Genomic DNA, 19,825 nt, shown 5'->3' on the forward strand with positions numbered 1-19,825 from the left:
CATCCCCCATCCACTCTACCTTTTCTGCAGGGAGAAGTGCGGGCTTCAAGCAGCAACACGCTCTACACTGTCACTGGCAGCCGCCTGCACTTTTAATTTACCCAATTTGAAACCAGACAAATATGCAGTGGGGTAGAACCCATATCAGTGTCATGTAATGAGTGTGCCTGCGCTGTCGAGGGCCAGGATGTGCATTTACTCCAGGGATACTGAATTTGCTTTGCTCGGGGGCCACTTTTGCAAAGTGACAGGAGGCCAGGGGCCAGTTGCAGCAGCCCTGTAGGGTTCTAGGATTTTGGGATGTATTTCGGATTTTCAGACATTTGTGGGAGTTTAGGGCAATTCAGGATTTTAAGGTGTTTGTAGGGTTTTAGGACCTTTCTAGGATTTCAGCACATTTCTCTGATTTTAGAACATTTCTACAGTTTTAGGATGTGTACAGTATCTTAGCACATTTCTTTGATTTTTAAGTGTTTCTAGGATTTTAGGACGTTTCTAGAATTTTAGGATGTATCTAGGATTTTAGCACATAGAATTTTTGGACTTTTATAGGATGTTAGGATGTTTCTAGGATTTTAGCATGTTTCTCTGATTTTTAAGACATCTCTAGGATTTTAGCATGTTTCTCTTATTTTTAGACACTTCCAGGATTTTAGGACGTTTCTAGTATTTTAGGACATTGGGGGCTTAGCAAGAACCTCTGTCGGTGGTTGCGGGGGATCCTCCACTGACAAGTTCTACATTAATGCTGTTTTATGCACTCTGGCATCTTATGTATACTAAAAGTACAAAAAGAATTCCCAGTGTGAATCACTTTATTTTTAATGTGAATTAGAAAATGGTTGGGGGGCCAGGTTTGGTCTGCGGGCCGTAAGTTGAATGTCACTGATTTACTCCCTCGTAATTCCCTCTCTCTTCTATGTTTTGTTTCAACACACAGTCCGGAGTTTTCCATGATCCAATGACTAACCCGATGGTTCTTGTGAATGTGCCAGGAAAGTTATGAGTGGGGTGGGCTGTGTACTGTTAAGTCACGCTGGATGCAGTAATCGCTCCTTAATGAGAGGAAGTTCTGATGTTACCGGCTGAGTAGGATGCATTAACGGCTGAATATGATCCATAAAATCCAGCCTCCTCTTTCCCCTGTGTGACAGCGTGGTGGGAAATCATGTCATAGAAGACAGCACTAAGCAGCGTGCTTTCTTATTTCTTGGAGATGTGATCTTGAGAGTGCAATGCATGCCAGTGAACTTTTCCTGTCCAAACATATTTCCAAAGTAAACTCGGCCCGTTGGCTATTAATTTGAGATGGAGAGATATGCTGTAACATGCAGGGCTGCAGCCCTGGAGATCGCCGTCAGCAGCCAAGTATTCTCTCAGGAGGAGGAGGGCTGGCTCAGGCTGACAGTGAGGCATGTCTCTCCTCTATATTTCTATACCTCATTTAACCAGGCAAGCTGACAAAAATACGAGACTTATTTATAATGGTCTGAGGAAGGGGCTGCAGTTGGATGATGGGACACATCCAGTGCTTCCCAGTACAACCACTGTATTGTACTACGTCCTGATCCACTGCTGCAGCCAAGGGTTTAGCAAGAAACACACTTGTACAAGTCTGCAAACATGTCCACAGATAGACAGTGTTGCATTACCAAAGCAAAATTTACAGTGAATGAAGAGCTTGCAGCAACCTTTTTTTAATCTTAGAAAATAAATCTAATGAATGCAATGAAAATATACTGGCCAATAAATGAAATAAACCATCTGTGTACTTTTTGCTATTTGGCTCCTTGTTTAGCGTTGGCCCAGCTTCAGTGCTACTAGATACACTTCCCTGCTCAACAAGCAAGCATTTGTTTTCCATGTGAAGACCATATTTGCGGTTGAGATTTTGCTGTCGTACATACAGCCAGAGAGATAACACAAGATACCTCTGAACCAAATACTTGGAGCAGGCAGTGTGTGCAAGGACCCATGGCTTTTTTTAAGGGTTTAAGTTCAGGAGATAGAGCAATTGTATATAGGCTTGGGCCGTATCATGGAATTATGGTATACAAGGGTATTAGAAATCCCAACAGTATGATTTTCAGTGATGTAAAAAATACAGATGCTGCTCTCTCTATTAAACTGATACAGAGATGTTGTATTAAGGTGATATATTGCACAGCATGAACCATTAGAGGTTAGTCTCAACAGGTGGAACAGGTGGTTAAGTTAAAAAAAGATGGTGACTGCTGTGAGGAAAAACAGGATGTTGAGCCAGTATATTTTTTCATCTAAGAGTTTGTTTCAAACCAGCCATAGTTGGGAGTTTTGGAACAGTCAATGAGACTAAACAAGACAGGTTGAGTGTATTTTGTTTCTGTTTAAGATGAATTAATTGGGCAGTTAAGTAGAGCTGCCCCTTGAAAGTTGGAGGCTTGAATCATCAATCCAATACCTTTACTTTACGCACGTTTCTATTGAGTACTTATTTTTCTTACTTATTATTACAGAAAAGCTGCTCTGTTCAGTTGACTCTGAAGCTGACATTAAAGCAGAATGTGTTCAGGACTTGTCTTACTCAGCTCCCTGTTCTCAAACACTGGCACAAACCTTTCTGTCTGCCAGAGGAGGGTGTTGAGTTGTGGGAAGCAGCAGTGGGCTGTGTTAGCCAGCAGCACCTTGAGATGCTGGAAGAGAGGAGAGGATTGTCTGAGTTCAGCAGACTGAAGAGAACGGACTGGATCACCTCTCATATGTAGAAGGAGAGCTACCTCCTGTGTAATCACTTAACTTTCTATGTATTACTACATATGGACCACTGGTGTACATCAAGGATTGAAAATTTAAAAAATAAGAGATCTCACATACTTACCTTTTCTATCTTTCCTGCAAGTGCATGTGTAGAAACGGAAGTGAAGGGAGAGACATTGAGTGCAGGGATCAGGTTCCCTCACCGGCTTACTTTCACCTCTAATAGAGCCATTGCCATTCCACAGGGGGAAGCAGTGCGTTCCCGAAACAAAGCCCTTGCTGTGTGTGTGTGCAGACCCCCCAGAGTGAACCTAGACCATACAAGCAGTAATGGGCTACTTCAAGACTTTATCTGACTCTAATAGACACACTTGTACACTGCTCCGGCCTCTAAATCTCCAGGATAAGTCTTTGTGTACGGAAAATGCTGTCATGCCCTAATGTGGCTGACAAAGAGCACAGTAGTTCAGCCTCTCTGAGCCTTTCCTGTTCAAAATTGTAATCTCCTACCAAGAATATGTAGTTTTGCGTTGCAGGGGGGGCAGTGGATTAAGTGTGTGTGTCGAGTGTAACTGTTAGTGCTTTTTTTTAGCAAATTTAAAACTGTTTTTTAACTATTTTTGTAAAGGAGCCCCTGCCTGAGGCAAAGGTTGACTTTGGGATTGAGGTGAGAAAAGCTGACAGAATAGGGAACCATGTCCAATAGCTATGTGACTAAATACTTTTTAAACCAGAGTTCTTACATTTTTCTTTTTTTTAACCATTGGAGAAAGGTTTCAACAATTAAATTCTTATTGTATTAGAAGGCCAGATGCATGAGCTCCATATGTAAAGCCCCTAATGAAGGGCCCATGGGGTTATCATTTCAGCACTCCTGGTTCCTTCATCTTGAAGTCAGTGGGTTTTTTGAATGAGGTTTTGGTTTGGTGTCAGAAATTGCCTTACAATTTATGTTTATCTCTGATAAGTAAGCTATCCATACTGTATATTGTCTACTTTGTACAGTACAGGGCTTCCATTGTGTGGTCTTTATTACCTTATTGGCAGTTTTTTTGACAGTACTCGATGACAGTTGCTTAATAATTATACTCCTTACAAAGGGCTGAGTATCATTTTAAGAATTATGATACCAGTACCAATTAGGGACTATATTGCGAACACCTATTGTCACGTTTTTTTAAGCCCCGGCCAAAAGAAACTCCTGTTGCAGTTCTGTCACTCGCGCATGTGGCTTTCTACCTCTCACAAACACATAAACAAACAGTGTTGCCAGATGTACGATAATTATTGAATGTGTATGATAATTTTTCCTTTCATGCGATGTACAATCAGTAATTCCAAAACCGCTGTAATGTACGATAATTTGACCCTTGTGACACTTACAATAAGCACTTAATTTAGTTTACATGTCTCATTTCACGGCTCCTACATCTGGGTTTACGCATCACTTCTCACATGATCTCTATTACTATACTATTAAAAGAAGAACTGGAGAGGTTTTATGCGCCACAGTGACGGTTTAAATGTCTGCTAGCGCTAACAATCATCTATTGATCCGAAACTTCAAGTCTGCAACAAAAAAATCAAAGTTTCTTATGTGATACTAGCCGGGTCCTTCAGAATAACAGAACCATTGGTCCCACTTGTGTTTAGTTGATGATAACAATGCTTTATTTGACTTCATTATAAGTCTATGATAACAGTAGTTTATTTAACTTTATTATATGGCGGGAGCTACTTTATAAAACTTAATTGTAACTGCATTTCCATCAATAATGTTGTATTTTACTAGTCTACATTAGTTAAGAGGAAAATTTAATATATATATAGATATATATAACGTGTATAGCCAAAACATATTGCACTCTATTTTAAAGCAATATCACCCAGCCCTAGTACCAGTACCTGAACCCTTGAGCAAAATGCCACCAGATGCCACAGGCTTTCTAGTAGATCTATTCATTCAGGCATTTTAGTGGCTGAACTGCCAACTCCATCAAATACACAGACTTCACTCCACATCAGACTGTATGGGCTGTAGCTGCAATAGTGTGCAAAAGTGGACTCACTATTTCAATATTAAACAAAGATATAGAGTTACAGTTATATTTACTTTACTTTTTCAAGGCAGTTGGTTTCTCATATTATTGAAGTAAGAGCAACCTGCCAGATTTTACAGTGTAAAGTCATCTTCCTGTTTTAGCAACAACCTTTTTTTTAACTTTGAGCACAAAAGTTATGTCAAAAAAGTATTTGGCAAACAGTGTAGCTAAACAACATTGTCAGAAAATGACTCAGAAAAAAAACATAAAAATATCATAAAAATACTCTGGAGTGGGGCTTTAAACAGTTAAAGATCCTTCAGATCTGAGTCATTCTTTCATAATGAAAGACCAGGGATCTCTGCAGGCTTTCATTTCTAAAACAACGCCATCATCTAATAAGCACAGCTCTCTGTGATGTCGTCTACATTACAATTAGATATGGAGGATAAGGTGTGAGGAAAGATATGTCATTAGTGTTGAGTTTTTGCTGTGATGTAGAGTTCGGACATGCAGTGGAGTGCACTCAGACTGTACTATCTATATCTGCATCGTACGATTGGGAGATAAGATTGAGATTACGTGTGTTTGTATCTTAATGTGCGCCCTTCTGCAGGGTGTGTTGTTGCTATGCACTGTTCACATTCCCTCTTCAGCTGACAGATGGTCCCATCCAGCTACTCTCTGACAACAAACACTGAAACACACTGAAGGGTTGCTGACAACCTGCTCCAGGAAGGGCTTCGACCGGCCCTCGGAATGTGTGTGCGTGCGTGTGTGTGTGTTTGTGTGTGTGTGTGTGTGTTTGTGTGTGTGTGTGTGTGTGTGTGTGTGTTTGCGTGTGTGTGTGTGTGTGTGTGTGTGTGCGATGCGTACTTATCCAGTGTGTTTCACTCTATCCACACACACGCATAAACACAGCGAGAGTGTATGGGGACTCATCATTCAACTTAAGTCTCTAAGACAAATAATCGCAAGGTCCAACCACATGTTGCATCTCTGACAGCTGTCAATCACTCTGTAAACATTCCTTTGGTGGGCAAAGCTATTAAATCAAACTGTACAAATATAGCAAATCTAATGCTATTAATCTTTGCTTATTGACATAACCCCCACGTTAAATTTAGATCTGGCAGGAAAGACTGGTAATATCGGATTCCATAGGGAGTCTGTTTAAAAAAGGTCTCTAGATGGTGTTTATTTTAAGGCCCCGATGGTGGACATGTTGATGGCTTTGCATGCTTCGCTGTCCAGACCTCTTCTGCCAAACCACCTAACAACCTTGCTGGAATGTTTCTCAGTGACTTCAAACATGCCGAACATGACTGCACTTACAGAGCTTGCAAAAAGTATGTGGTTATTCATCAACTGCCTGAAACATTTTCATATCTCAAAGTTATTCTTACTTTTACAAGTACAGGGTGTTGCTTTTAATATCCGACACCCCACGCTGACTACATTTCACACTTCCTTCTTTTTATGATACACCGGCACGCCTCCGTTCTGATATATCATTTGTAAACAGTCAAACAAAGCTAACTGTATGCGACAGTTTATCCTCTGGTTTCCCTTCACCACTTTTTGGCTGCTAAATCAACACCAAAGAACGTGGGGTTAACCTCAAAGTGTGGTTCCCTGTTTCAGCCTTCTGTGGTCTGTTGGTTGTAGAATAAAGTCAAACAGTGGCAAATGGGACTTTCCTGCTGTTTGAGTGAAACTTCCATGTTTGTCCAACAATATGTGCGGGCCACCCTCTAATGCCTCCCCCCTATAGATTGTGGAGGAGTGTGTTTGTCTATGGTGTGGCATGGGGCCTTGGCTGTCTTTGCAGTGGCCTCTCTGCCCTGCCTGTACAAGGTTGCTGAACCAAGACGAACATATCAAACAAACACTCCAACACAGAGCTATAGGGGGATTGGGTTACTCTGGACATGAGAGGACTAGTTGACTGCATTGTCTTTCCAAAGGTGCGCACTCGTATGACCATAGAGTGGCACCCAACCAGGGATGAGGAAAAGTAAGCTTATTTACACTCCCTTTATCTACAAAAATAGATATGTCTGTTTCAAACGTTTGTCATATTTCCATGTGTCCTTTATGATGGTCTAGATACAGCCAGTCGATGGCACTAGAGGACAGAGTCAAAAGTTTCCTTTAACAAAAAATGAGGTGACAGTGGTGGAGGTTGTAATAATGTACTTTAAAACGGAGGCAGCATTGTCGATGGCGGAAGTAAGTATGGGCGTTGTAAACATCCCAACATATGGATGGAGAATTATTTTTACTAATATCGCTATATTATATATACAGTACTGCGCAAAGTCTTAGGCCACCATAGATTTGTTGTATTAGCAAAGTTGTAATTAGGATATATATATATATGTGTGTGTGTGTGTGTGTGTGTGTGTGTGTGTGTGTACATTTTTCAGTGTCTTTACTGAGATACAAAGAATACAGAGATACAATGCACTAAAACACGAAAGAAGTCACAACAAAATGTTGTTTCAGACTGAAGTCAATATTTAGTGTGAAACTTAGAATTGCACAACCATAACAAAAGGTAGCTGAAACAATCAATATTGAATTCTGGACATTTCTTGAATGAAACCTGGTGTAAAAACACTGGATCAAAAATTTGAACTAAGGCAAGAATCAGACAGGAGATCCGCACACTGTATTTAAAGCTCCCAGTAATTTTTATTGTGCAACGTTTCAGTCTAACAAAGATTTTTGTCAGGCCTTTATCAATTTCAGGATTTGAAAATACCTGACAAAGATTTCTGTTATTCCGAAACGTTGCACAACTGAAAATTACTGGAAGCCTTTAATACAGTGTGACAGATCTCCTGTCTGATTCTTGCCGTAGTTAGATTATTTGATCCAGCACCTGTAAAAGTTTATTGGATGTGCGTGTCCTCCACCTTGCTTGTTCCTCCAGCTATGGAAAGTATTTCCAGTGCTGCTCTAATGTGTCATGTTTGCTTTGTAACAATTTCCAATCTGTTTTCTGTCCATTTGACCACCCTATACTCATGTAGTGAGGAATGGTCCTGTTAGACCATGCAAAGAGATCTGTGGTCTAACTTTTTCGCTATTGCACCGTAGTATTTTCTGTAACTATTCAAACATAGTGCCAAGTGTACATGAATAGCCATGTGATAGGTGTGTTAGTATGGACAGTGATTGTCCCTGAAATGATGCTAAAATGCTTGTGTGTATGGAGAGTTTTGTTTTAAAATAACAACAGATTATGTGGATGTGGCCAAAATCTAAACTCAGTACATCCACTTTATCCTCCTCTATATATAGTAAACATTGTGTCAGTCAAACTACTGTATCTGTTTTCTGAAGGGAAGTGACACGCCACCAATGAATGATGAGAGACTTTCTAGATCCTCTGATCCACTCAGGCGGTATTAAGCCATCAACACAGTGTGACAGACACTCAGTAGCACTTGTCTCTAATGTGCGGTGTTAAGTTACAACAGTGTTGGTGGAAAACCATCAGATAACTCCACACGGGTATGCAGGAGTGGCATGAGGAATGTGTCAGTTGTGCATGCATGTGTGTGTGTGAAAATGTGCATGTGCACCGCAGCTGTCATTAACGGGCATATTTGTGTCTCCATGCAGAGCTGAGATCCACCGGCACCGCTCATCACTTCGCCTACCTCCTCAACACGTCCGACTATCAGATCCTGCGTATGGATGAGGACCATGACCGCATGTATGTTGGCAGCAAGGACCACATCCTGTCCCTGGACCTCCATGACATCAACAAGGACCCACATATCGTAAGACCATTTCATTCCCATGCCCTGCCTACCCAGAGCCCCTCAAATGGGCTGTTTCACTTCGATGAAGCAAGTACCTTTACCTCAGCGCTACAACAGCTGCCCCAGGGGTAAAATGTTCTCTTCTATAGCCTCAGCAGCAGCCACATTGGTTAGCACGCTCTAGTTTTTCTTGGAGTGCACTTTTTCTATTGCCAGGTCATTAAAAAGCTGTAATTGGGTTATGACAATTCCAAAAGGACTAATATTAGCCTGGGTGGATATCCCTTTTGCAGTTTTAGCCCAAAAATCTAATAAATGGCAGTGATGTATAACAGGGTTGGCTATTACCCATAAAATATCTTCTGTTTCCCCGTCACAGATCCACTGGCCAGTGTCCGAACGAAGAAGGATGGAGTGCCTCGTGAGCGGGAAGGATGCCAATGTAAGTACGCCTGTTGACAGCACTCGTAAGCTCAGTAGGGTCATTCGGCTGAGGTGATTTCCATCAACTTGATAGGCTAAAAAAATGAAATGCACAGGCTGAGAAGCATACAGTTCTGTCCATTGTGCACATTAATGTGAGGAACCTGTAAAAATCACCTGTGAGGTTCGGAGTTGGCCCAGTAAACGCGCTGATTCCCTTGTGTCTAGCCAAGGAGACGGGAGTGAATTAGAGCAAAGTAAATCTCACCATCCTCACACACCAAAACATCTCTCGCTGTTAGTTTGTCCAAATAGAGAAGCACAGTATTAATGGTTTATTTTTGCTCTCTTGGACTTTGGTAAATCTGCAGGAGGTGCACCAGTAAAATATAGCTATGAATGGCTTTTCATTTGGATGTTTATTGCAGTTTAATTCTTTGCGTCCCCAGGAGGAATGTGCAAACTTCATTCGCCTGATCGAGCCATGGAACCGGACTCAGCTGTACGTCTGCGGGACCGGAGCTTACAATCCAGTCTGTACCTTCGTCAACCGCGGACGCAAACCTCAGGTTAGACTTAAAGACTAAAGGAATGTCCAAGCAGAGAAGGTGATCTCTCAGTGCATCAACACAGAAAACAGCTTTCTCCACCTGCATCATGAATGGCATAGCTTGGCCTCTTCTTTTTTTTCTTTTACCCAAGTTCTTACTCTCCATCCACCATACTCTAGGTTCCCTTTACAATTTACCTCCATCATTAAGCCTGCTCAAGATACCATGACTCCGGCAAAGCCCAAACTCTGGCAAAACAGCCAGCGCAGCTTCACCAGCACACAGCTGTCATCCCCAGTGAGCTGTTAAAGTTTCTCTGTTTAGTCTCAGCCTTTAATGGGACCTCTTGAATTTCCTAAACCAAGCCAGGCATTGCTACCTCGCCTTTAACACCTCACTCTTCCTTAAATATCACACTTGTTCCCTAATGATGACCAGGGGACTTTTTTAAAAGGGGATAAATAAAAAGTAAATTTCCCATTGGACTCTCCCTCGAGACATATTGTGCGGTTGAAACAGCAAGCACGGCTTGCATGATTCCCTTGTTGCATACAGTTATTCCATGACCCTGTACTAACGAAGGGCTTCCATCCATTCACTCACCTACCCATCCACGCCGTCATGCATCCAGTCCACCCGCCAGCCTCTACCATGTGAGACGTTGGGTAATTGGAAGTGGGAGCTCCCATTATGGGGTGCCAGTGGAATGTTCCAGTTCTAGTCCATTAATGAGAGGGCTGGTTTTTTCTCCATCACATTGAGCAGACAGGTCCGAGTCGTACACCCGTGACCGCCTTTCTCAGCTGGGCTGGGGAGTTAACAATGATTGGAAAAACATGAAATGATACACTCCAAACACATGCATGCACATGCATATTCTGACACACTTAAAGGTATTATTGATAACAATTTTATTTAGTAATAAAATGCAATTTTAAAGACATCCACAAAAAAATGACATCCACAAAACTTAACTTATTACTTAGAAAGGTGCAGAGTAAAAACAAAGTTTTTCCAAAAAAAAAGTATTATGGTTGTGACTTAATAATTTTCTCCAATAAGATGGGTCCACATTTATATCAGTGTTTTTATTGTGCCTGTGTAAGATGTCTGACTTTTGGTTACTGGTTCTAACAAGCTCTTGAGCCAATAGTAAATTGGTATCACATTATCTCAGTGTTAGCAATCAACAGTCTTGTTAGTTGCCATTCAGTGTGAAAAAAAGAGTTTGACAGTAATACAAGCCACCTGAGGGAGATTTACTTTTCCTCTTGACTGGCAACCCAAAGCTAAGGTTTGATCATTTGGGGGGAGGGGATCAGTATTGTAGAACCGTCTCGGCCGCTGTAAGTCTCGTCTCGTACCGCTGTAGTACGCAAGCCTCTTGGGCCCGGTAATGCGTATGATCCGGGTACTTTCATGCCACAGAAGAACATTTTTTACTTCATGCACTAATGACCAGCTCTCATAGGAATGAACAGGACACAGCCTCTGTGCTGTATCCAGATCTTCTTTATGCATCCATGGTCCTACCTGAGTAAGTCACATTGAACGTGACGTAAATGTAATAGAAGGGGGAAAGGGAATGCGACATTTAGCGGCCAATGCCGACAGTAATACCTTTAAGGAAACTTTTGTGTCATTATTGATTCAACATTCAGACAGATTGTTGTCATTTAATTACAGCACTGTAGGGTATGTCCTTAAGTTCTCTAGTGCATAAAGTAGGAGTCTTGTAGCTTTTGTAAATGGTTATATCCAAATGTTTTGCTTTGGCAGCAGCTTTGAGTGGAATGTATGTAGCATACTGTGTGAGCCTTTATTGACTCAACCACAGGATAGGGAACCATCTGGTCAAACAAAGCTACACATATTCCCTGTCGAATCGTGCATACGCACATATGTAGTATTTTCCTTATGCACTTGAATTACACCCTTCGGGCCCACTTTAATATTACACACACTCATATCGGTCTGCGCACAGAATGTGGTTTTCAAAATCAAGCTTTGAATAATATTATCATTAATACGATTTTTGACATTCATGGAGTTTTTTTTTTTTTTTAACCAACATCGGTTCTAATCATAATATCAGATATTTCAGAACTGTTACCCTTTAAATGCCAGGTTTTTGCCATGATGCCACTATATTCATAGATTAAAAAAGTAAAAATGACAAATTCCAAGGCAAAAACCCAGAATGACGCCCAGGAATAGTACAATGCATGTTTTTATGCTTTGATGGCTATGGGATCAAAAATTGCAGTTCTTGTGGGTTTCAGTGGCGCATTTATTTCACTTAACAGTATGATTTTGTTTATACAGTGTATTTTAGACTTATTGAAGGAGCTGAGCTGGGAATTCCAACATTAAACGAAAATACACAATCTTGCCAAAATTTATGCCATATGCATGAACACAGCCAAAGTAATTTAAAAAAAAGAATGAAGAATGAAAAGCATGTAAAATGCACCAAACAGTCCCGAAGGATTAATATCAGCAGTATTGGTTTGGGGAGTCTTTCACCGAGTCATGAAGTCCGGACAGACTGAGGAGATGCAAGTGGAGCTCAGGAAGGTCCTTGATCCTTCCACACCATTGGCGTAACATCCAGACTGTGTTGCTGTCTCCTGTTTTAGACATCCATGTATCTGCAGATGGCCCAGGCCAGAGGAAGGGCTAGCCGCGCAGCTGAACCCAGCGCAGTGCACGACACACTTGGACTAAAGGTGCGATGTGGGCCCTGTCTGCACCGCAGCCCTGCATCCCACCTGGGCTCGTGGTCACCAGCAGCATGCTCCCTCTCTTGCACATTTTGTCAACCCCGTCTTTAACCTGGCCATTATTCGTTCATCTGCGTAACATTTGGCATGCATCTTCTCCAGTCCGTGCACAATCTTAAGGTTTTGTGTGGATGTCATCTCATTTTGTTTCTCCCTTGTTTCTCTCACATTTTCTTTGTGTAAGCCTCATTGTCTGAGCACCCTTTCCCTTCGTCCGTTTGTGCTTTGCATTTGTGCTAAATGCCACATTTTGCATGAGTACTTGCTTATCAAGTGAAAATGGCTTCTCAGGCTGTAAAAAAAATCAGTTGACTTTTGTAAAATTAATTAAACAGGCTTTCACTGCTGTTCAGTGCATGGCATATTCATTTTTTATGCAGCATCTATTGAGCAGCGCCCATGCAACAGATAACGAATCATTCATCCTGCTTATCTGAGACGATGCAGGATGTCCCACCCATCGTCCCTCCACCACACCGAGCCCTCCACCTCCTGTAGGAATGTGGTGCAGTCTCTCCCACAGAGGCGGCAGGACTATTCGGCATCTGACCCACTCCCACAGCAGGCTCTGTTAGCCCAGAGCAAACACCAGCCATCTGTAGCCAACTAGCTGTGCAGCAAAGGAAATAAAAAAAGCCACATACTTGTCTCCACTGTTTGAGCTCTCCAAGTGCTTTGAAACACAGAGAGGGACTTTTGTAGGAGTGAAGTGGGACACTTGTGTTAAAAAGTTTTTTCTTTTTTTTTTTTTTAAATATGTCGCAACTTTTGCGCAGGGTCATATTTTACAGCTGGGTTGTAAAAACATGTTCAGGGCAGTTTCCCTCTGGTACACATAAATGTTTGTGACCCTTTTTTTTTTTTTTTTTTTACACGTCAACATCTGGCATGGCTGGGAGTGAGCTGCCAGCACCTCCTCATTTACACGAGTGGTGATTTTAATCAAAGATGAGTAGGGAATTGCGCAAGGGTGATCCGGTGACGTGAGTTTGGCATTATGCCACATTTTCTCCCCTGCTTTGGTGTTGATGCACAATGACAGAGATGTCTCCATCTCTGCGCCCGATGGGAGTGAAAAAAGGGGATGCTGTGGTCCACAAGGCGGGGCTACGGAACATGTCATCGCATGCTACCGATTCATTCCCCTCTTTACTCACATACACAAATTCCTGCCAGTCACCTCTTGCGTGCAGGGATGCCATGAGCAGTGAGCATCAGTCATCCAGCCTCCATCCCAGGTTTGTTTTCACTGTGCTGGATTACAGGTGTCAGCAGCCGGCCTGCACAGCCACAGGCACCGAGAAGCTGAGAGATATTTGGCATGCAGCTTGTTATGCCGAAAGAGGAAGCCCACGACACATTGTTTTCCGCAGCAGAGTGGCGTAGCGGTGGATTAGAAATTCCTAGCTTTCCCTGCATGTATTTTTCTGTATGAACGCACGCTCATTATTCTAATACTTCATCCCCCCATCAGGCCGCGCAGGTCCCACAGGAGTCAGTGGGAGCACATTCTCTGCTTCATTTTCCTCCGCTCAGGGGAATCACAGTGACAAGATGAAGAGCGCTGAATTTATTGCCATATGACTTTTTCCATTCCAGGAAGAAATCTTCCACTTGGAGCCGGGCAAAGTGGAATCTGGGAAGGGAAAGTGCTCCTACGACCCGAAGCTCAACAGCGTGTCAGCTTTGATCAGTGAGTATCATCTGGGTTTGGTCACATGAGGGTGGAGGCGCGGGCACATTCAGGCCCAGCGGTCTTCATAGTGTCATCCCATATGGATTCTTCATCTTTTGTCTCCCGTTTCTTTATATGGCCGTCTCGCTGTGCACAATTTATGTTTTTGGCAACATTTGTTAGCAGAAAATATTTATTGTCCACCACTGAAATTAAGTTAAGAGGGTCAGGCCCCAGTGCCCTTTGCATTCTGTGCCCATTTCCCACAGTGAGTTGCTGACTTTAATCAGCCTAATCATTATATCTAATTTCTCTGTTAGGGTGGAGATGGGTAGAATAATATGTGACCCCTCACTGGGGAATTAGTGGCCTCCAATCAAAATACTTTGGACATGTTTGGAAAGATTTTCAGTGCTTTTATTACAATTTTAATAGTAAAATGATCTTTATTCCCATATTTACCAGGACCCTCACAGCCTTACTTCCCACAGAGCCTGAAGTATGTGCAGCCCAGTCGCCAGCAGAAAATGGGCCTCATTCACAAACAGTGTGTACACACAAATCTGTGTTTGAACCATCTGTAGGAGCATTTCAGTAGAAATCTTTGAATCATTAATATTTTCTAACCTGAATAGTCAAAAGTGGAATTACACCATCCAGATCCGTCACGTGATGCCCACACACAGAAAGACTTTTTCCCATTGACTTACATTGAGAAAGAGACATCTGTAAATCAGTGGAGATTTTTTGGTGAAAATTCTGCGAAATGACTTACTTCAATGTCAAGATTTAAGTCATCCAGTTTTATAATATTCTGAAAGTCTAATAGAGCTGCAAGATTGCATTTTTTAGACCCCCACTCAAGCTAGCAAAGTGCTGAGACGGAAGTCAATTGCGCCACCGGTGGAAGTTACCCGCTCGGGCACACTTGGCCTTGCTCAGCTCCCATAAGTCTCTAGTGTGCAAGTCTCATGGGCCCAGTAATGTAGAGGATCCGAGTTCTTTCATGCCGTGAAAATAGACCTTTTTATTTTTGCTTCATGTGCTAATGAGCAGCTCTAATAGGAATGAACAAGGCCCTGCCTCCATGCTGTATCCAGACCCTCTTTATATATCCATGATGCATACGCATACATTTTGAAGGCCTGGCTGTCTCAGGAATTGTAAATACACACCTTTCTGCTAAATGCAGAGCATATTAAAACCATCATTATTTTAAAAGGCTATAATAGACAGCATTTAAAAGTGTTAATTTTCTAATGCATTGGTCTAATGTATTAAATAACTTAACAACCTGTTAACCTCATCAATTATTAATTAAAAAAAAAATCCAACTGTAAAAACTGAGTGTCCCATTGTTTATTTTATAGAAACTGCATGTATGTTCATTTGCAGCAAGGAGCATTTAAACCTTCTGGAGGCTTTTGGTGGCCCAACAAATAACAAAAACAGTGTAATGTTGGAGGAAAGTCATGTACTAAAATATAAAGAAAAAAGACATAGTCATGTACTTGTACCTACCTTTTATATTCACTATCTCTGCTTCCTGTAACAGTAAATGTACATGTACTAAGGCTCAGTTTAGCAGATCATCTGTTGTAGCATTCATGAAGACAGTGTCCTCTGTCCCTTTACCCAAGGTCATGTAGTCCGGTCCAGATCACACAGTTGCCACTAGTGAAAGGCGATCTTCTCCCTGTGGGGCGAGACGGCGGGTGTAAATCACTGGCACTGCTTTCCCACATTAGCACAGTGCCAGCTGACCAGTATGGAACCAGCACTGTCATCCAAGATGGATTTGTCTCCCACTTCCACCAGTTAGCATCATACAGGGGACACTGTAGTCGGTGTTGATAAGGATTAAGAACCTTGTAGCACAACAACAGATTTACCATCGCCCACTGACTGCCCAGCTCTCCACCACATTAGACATCCTGTCATCCGTGGACGTTTTAATGATATATCATCAATCTCCATATAGCGCTGATGAGGACCATGACATTGAATATAATGGTGGTAGGACAGTGGTTTTTGTTTCCTCTGCTCTCCCTCCTGCTGTCTGCTTACTCCATCTCTGAGAGCTCTGACAGTCGCACCTGCTCTCCAGTGGGGCCCTTCCAGCAGCTGGACGACCAACACCTTGCCTTCCTGTGGCTTAACAAGGCTGTTGTATACATTTGTCAGCCTGCACACATGGATGTGCTCATATTTTATGTCTTTATGGAGTGCGTGCGAAAGCTGTTTAAGGAAGTTTAAGCGCTGTTTTCGGTAACGCTTCATTATACGTATGCCATAAATTCTGAGTGGTTTTCCCCCACGTAATCTACCTATAGAATTATTTGAACTTTTAAGAAAATAAACATAAAATGTTCAATAGTTAGGAGGGGTAGTTGGTTTTAGACCAATAAGGGAATTAAGTGTAAGACGCATAAAAGCCAAAAGTTCACGTCAAGATAAAACTTTACTGATCCCACACCAGGGAAATTCACTTATCACAGCAGCTCAAACAGAAATTTAGAAATATACAAATATAACAAAATATAAAATATAAAGTACTCAAGACTATTTACATATATACACCTTTCAGCGAAGATTTCTAAAGTGCAATACACAGTGTGGAATAAATATTGCATAGAGATAAAAAACAGTACAAACATACAGTACTGCACAAGGTAGGGAAGTAATGAGTTATACAGCAGACATAACAGTGCTACATTAAGTCGTGCTGTTAAAGAGGACCTGCGGTAGCGTTCCCTCTTGCACTGTGGTTGCAACAGTCTGCTGCTGAACGAGCTGCATGGGATATTAACTGACATATTTTATGTTGTAGAACAAAACGTGAAAGGCTTGGGTTAATAGCAGACCTTATTTTAGGCCTCTAACCAAAAACCCATTCAAAAAACAACTGACTTCAAGACAACGGAATGGTAAGTGCAAAAAGGCTAATTCATTAAGTACTCATTCCTGCAGCACAAGAGGGACAGATTTATCACTAAATATCTGCGAGAAGTCTAATAACAACTTCTCTTAAATTTCTTTTTGGATTCTAGTTTTCAGTTGGAAACAACTTTCAGTAAGCCTGTCATATGTTATTACCTGTATCCATCTAGTGTAAGCTAATGCTAAGGCTAAAAGTACAGAAGTTGGTTGAAAAGTCTTTCAGACAACTTTTTAAAGTTTACATGCCGCACATGCTAACATTGTGTTTTGAAACACTGGTTAAATTATCCCTAAATTTTATTTGCCAAAGAGCTCATTATTTGCAATAATCCAAAATCCAATGGAAAAATTCCATGGTCTTTTTTTCAAGGGAAACAGGGTGGTGGTATCTTCCAGTTCGGTCTCCAAAAAAGTGCCATCCCGACAGCACACAGCATAGCATCAAAATGGGGGCAGAGCTTGGCAAATAGACAATTTAACTCTTTCTTTTCATCCTGTAGTTTCTAACTATAAAAATTACATTTTCATTTCTAGAAACCTTCCCAACAAATTACAAATGACATCTCGAATCATCCTGACCACTTTGAGATAAATGTGTGGATGATGACTTTATTACGTTGAGCTTCTGTATTGCGGAATCAAGAGTCCTGAGATGTTGGCTTCTAAATATACATTTTGAAATAAAAGCCTTAGTGTGTTGTGCCAAGGGTGGTGCTGGAATTTCAGAGTCAAGGAATTTCACTAAACTGAGCTGTTTTCTCTCTTTCTCAGATGGTGAACTGTACGCTGGGGTCTATGTTGACTTTATGGGAACCGACTCTGCCATTTTCCGTACTTTGGGAACAAAGACTGCCATGCGAACAGATCAGTACAACTCCAGATGGTTAAATGGTAAATGTCCTATTTAGCCTATAAATGATACATCAGGCTTTTATCCAGCTTATGAAGCCTTCCTGCATGAGTTTTCAATACACGACCCAAACAGGGTTCCAAATGCAGGGCTAAAATGAAAAGATTCTGTTGTTTATGTATGTTTAGAGTCCCTCAACGAGTGATAAACATGAAATGCTGTTTACCCAAATTCATCCTGTCTCTAAACATCCCAACGCCTCTTCTCCTCTCAGACCCCACTTTCATCCACGTACACCTCATCCCAGACAGCGCAGAGAGAAACGACGACAAGCTTTATTTCTTCTTCCGGGAGAAGTCCTCTGAGATGGGTCAGAGTCCTGTGACCCAGTCCCGAATCGGACGCATCTGCCTGGTGTGTACACAATGAGAAGCATGTTTGTTTTTGGGTGTAAACATAATGAAAAGAAAACCTGCAATGATATGAAGAACAGGCTGGAAGCTCCCGGGGCAAACCAGTGTTTGGCCAACGCTGACATGCTGGAATCCACATGTGTCTTTAACCTTCCTGTCTACAATGCATCCCTCTGTCTGGGAGGTCGCCCTCTGACCTCTGACCCTGTGATCCTCTGACCTCATCTCCCTGGTAGTCCTAAAACACTTGAGTTCTAAAACTCTCTTTTTGAGTCCCTCTCACTCCATCCACAAAAGCATGTGCACACCAGAAAAAAAAGTGAGTTGAGCGACAAAAACAAACAACAACAAAAGTCTGTGGGGAGCTCATGGCACAACTTACAGTGTTTTTATGGTGTGAGTGTGAGTGTATGCGTTCCCACTTGGATTTGCGTGTGTAGCAGAGTGCTACAGCGGGGTGTATAAGCACGGGTGTAAGTGAGAAAATGTGCTGTACGTGTACTCGTTGCCACAGCTGTTCACCGTTCTAATTATTTGAGGGGGTCTGGTGGTGACCTGGCACACAAACAGTCGTCCCTCTCTCAGCGGGGTTTGTCCTGTCGTTTTCACTTTGCCACACATCTGGATACTCTTACCGCCACTTTCTGCACCCTGCATACCACCAAAAACACACTCTGCAACATAGTGTAATGATGCTGGAAATTATGAAATTCCCAAGATGGGATTCATCAGAAGTGCACGAGGAGTCTACGGCCATCATTAAAATGAAATATTAAAATATATAGGCTCATGAGCTTTCGGCAAAGTTGCTGATTACTGAAGACCAGGGTTGCCCAAATATTCATTTATTTCTGGTGGTATGCCGTGATTAAACATTTGCCGCCACAAATATATTGTCTATTTTCGGAGTTGAAATATATACCTCTTGGGGTGCAGAGTGTACTCTGGGCACAGATGGAGCAGCAGAACATCAGGTGAATTGAAACTTAACCGTTCATTCTGCTGAATCCAAAACTCGCAGCAGCTGCCTCTATCTGATCAACTATGAACAGATCGACAAGTCAGTTATCTGCACGACATGGTTTAGCCAAGTAGGCCATGTCCCTGTATCAACATCTCACATTGCAATCCTGCACCAACATTGGGATCAACCAATCAAAGCCTTCTGACATCATCAGTGTGCTGCTCCTGTGCGTCTTTCACGATTTGAACACGTCCTACTTGGCTAAATCATGTTGTGCGGTGGAGGGACAAAGGCAAACTCTCTCTTATTTATTTATTTTTTTAAAATGCGTGTGTCCCTTTATCCCTTTTTTATCATTCGATGTCCCCTCTCTTAATTCTGAGATTTTTGTGGGTCCATAAACACAGCGCAGGTGGAGCTCTCTCTGAGTTCTTTTTTTCCTCAGCAGCAGTTTGTGACTTTTGGGGTGGGTAGTTGCATGACATAATGGAGAGCTCAACTTTCATTGCATTCACAGATCTGCAAAAATTTACAAATTAAGACAGGGGACACAGAATGATACAAAGGGACACACACATTAACAAAAAAAAAGAAGTTTTTTGTTGTCTCCTCTCCTTGTCAGCTGCCACCTCACATAAACTCTCATTCTGTGGGAAACACTGAGGAGTCTAA

General features: G+C 41.9%; 1 protein-coding gene across 4 annotated transcripts in view; it reads left to right on the top strand.

The window, feature by feature from the left end:
• LOC121952348 (semaphorin-3F-like) overlaps positions 1 to 19,825 on the top strand; it is a 91,212-nt gene that overhangs the window by 51,460 nt on the left and 19,927 nt on the right. For 2 of the 4 annotated variants that reach the window (XM_042498970.1, XM_042498978.1), the window contains exons 3-9: positions 8,412 to 8,572; positions 8,934 to 8,996; positions 9,427 to 9,546; positions 12,168 to 12,257; positions 13,911 to 14,004; positions 17,698 to 17,817; positions 18,051 to 18,190. In XM_042498970.1, coding sequence (XP_042354904.1) covers positions 8,412 to 8,572; positions 8,934 to 8,996; positions 9,427 to 9,546; positions 12,168 to 12,257; positions 13,911 to 14,004; positions 17,698 to 17,817; positions 18,051 to 18,190 — 788 coding nt within the window. The remainder of the gene's footprint in view (positions 1 to 8,411; positions 8,573 to 8,933; positions 8,997 to 9,426; positions 9,547 to 12,167; positions 12,258 to 13,910; positions 14,005 to 17,697; positions 17,818 to 18,050; positions 18,191 to 19,825) is intronic. The other 2 variants (XM_042498987.1, XM_042498996.1) reach the window with 1 other exon arrangement.

Source organism: Plectropomus leopardus, chromosome 2 (assembly GCF_008729295.1).
Source record: "Plectropomus leopardus isolate mb chromosome 2, YSFRI_Pleo_2.0, whole genome shotgun sequence".
NCBI classification, from domain to species: Eukaryota; Metazoa; Chordata; class Actinopteri; order Perciformes; family Serranidae; genus Plectropomus; species Plectropomus leopardus.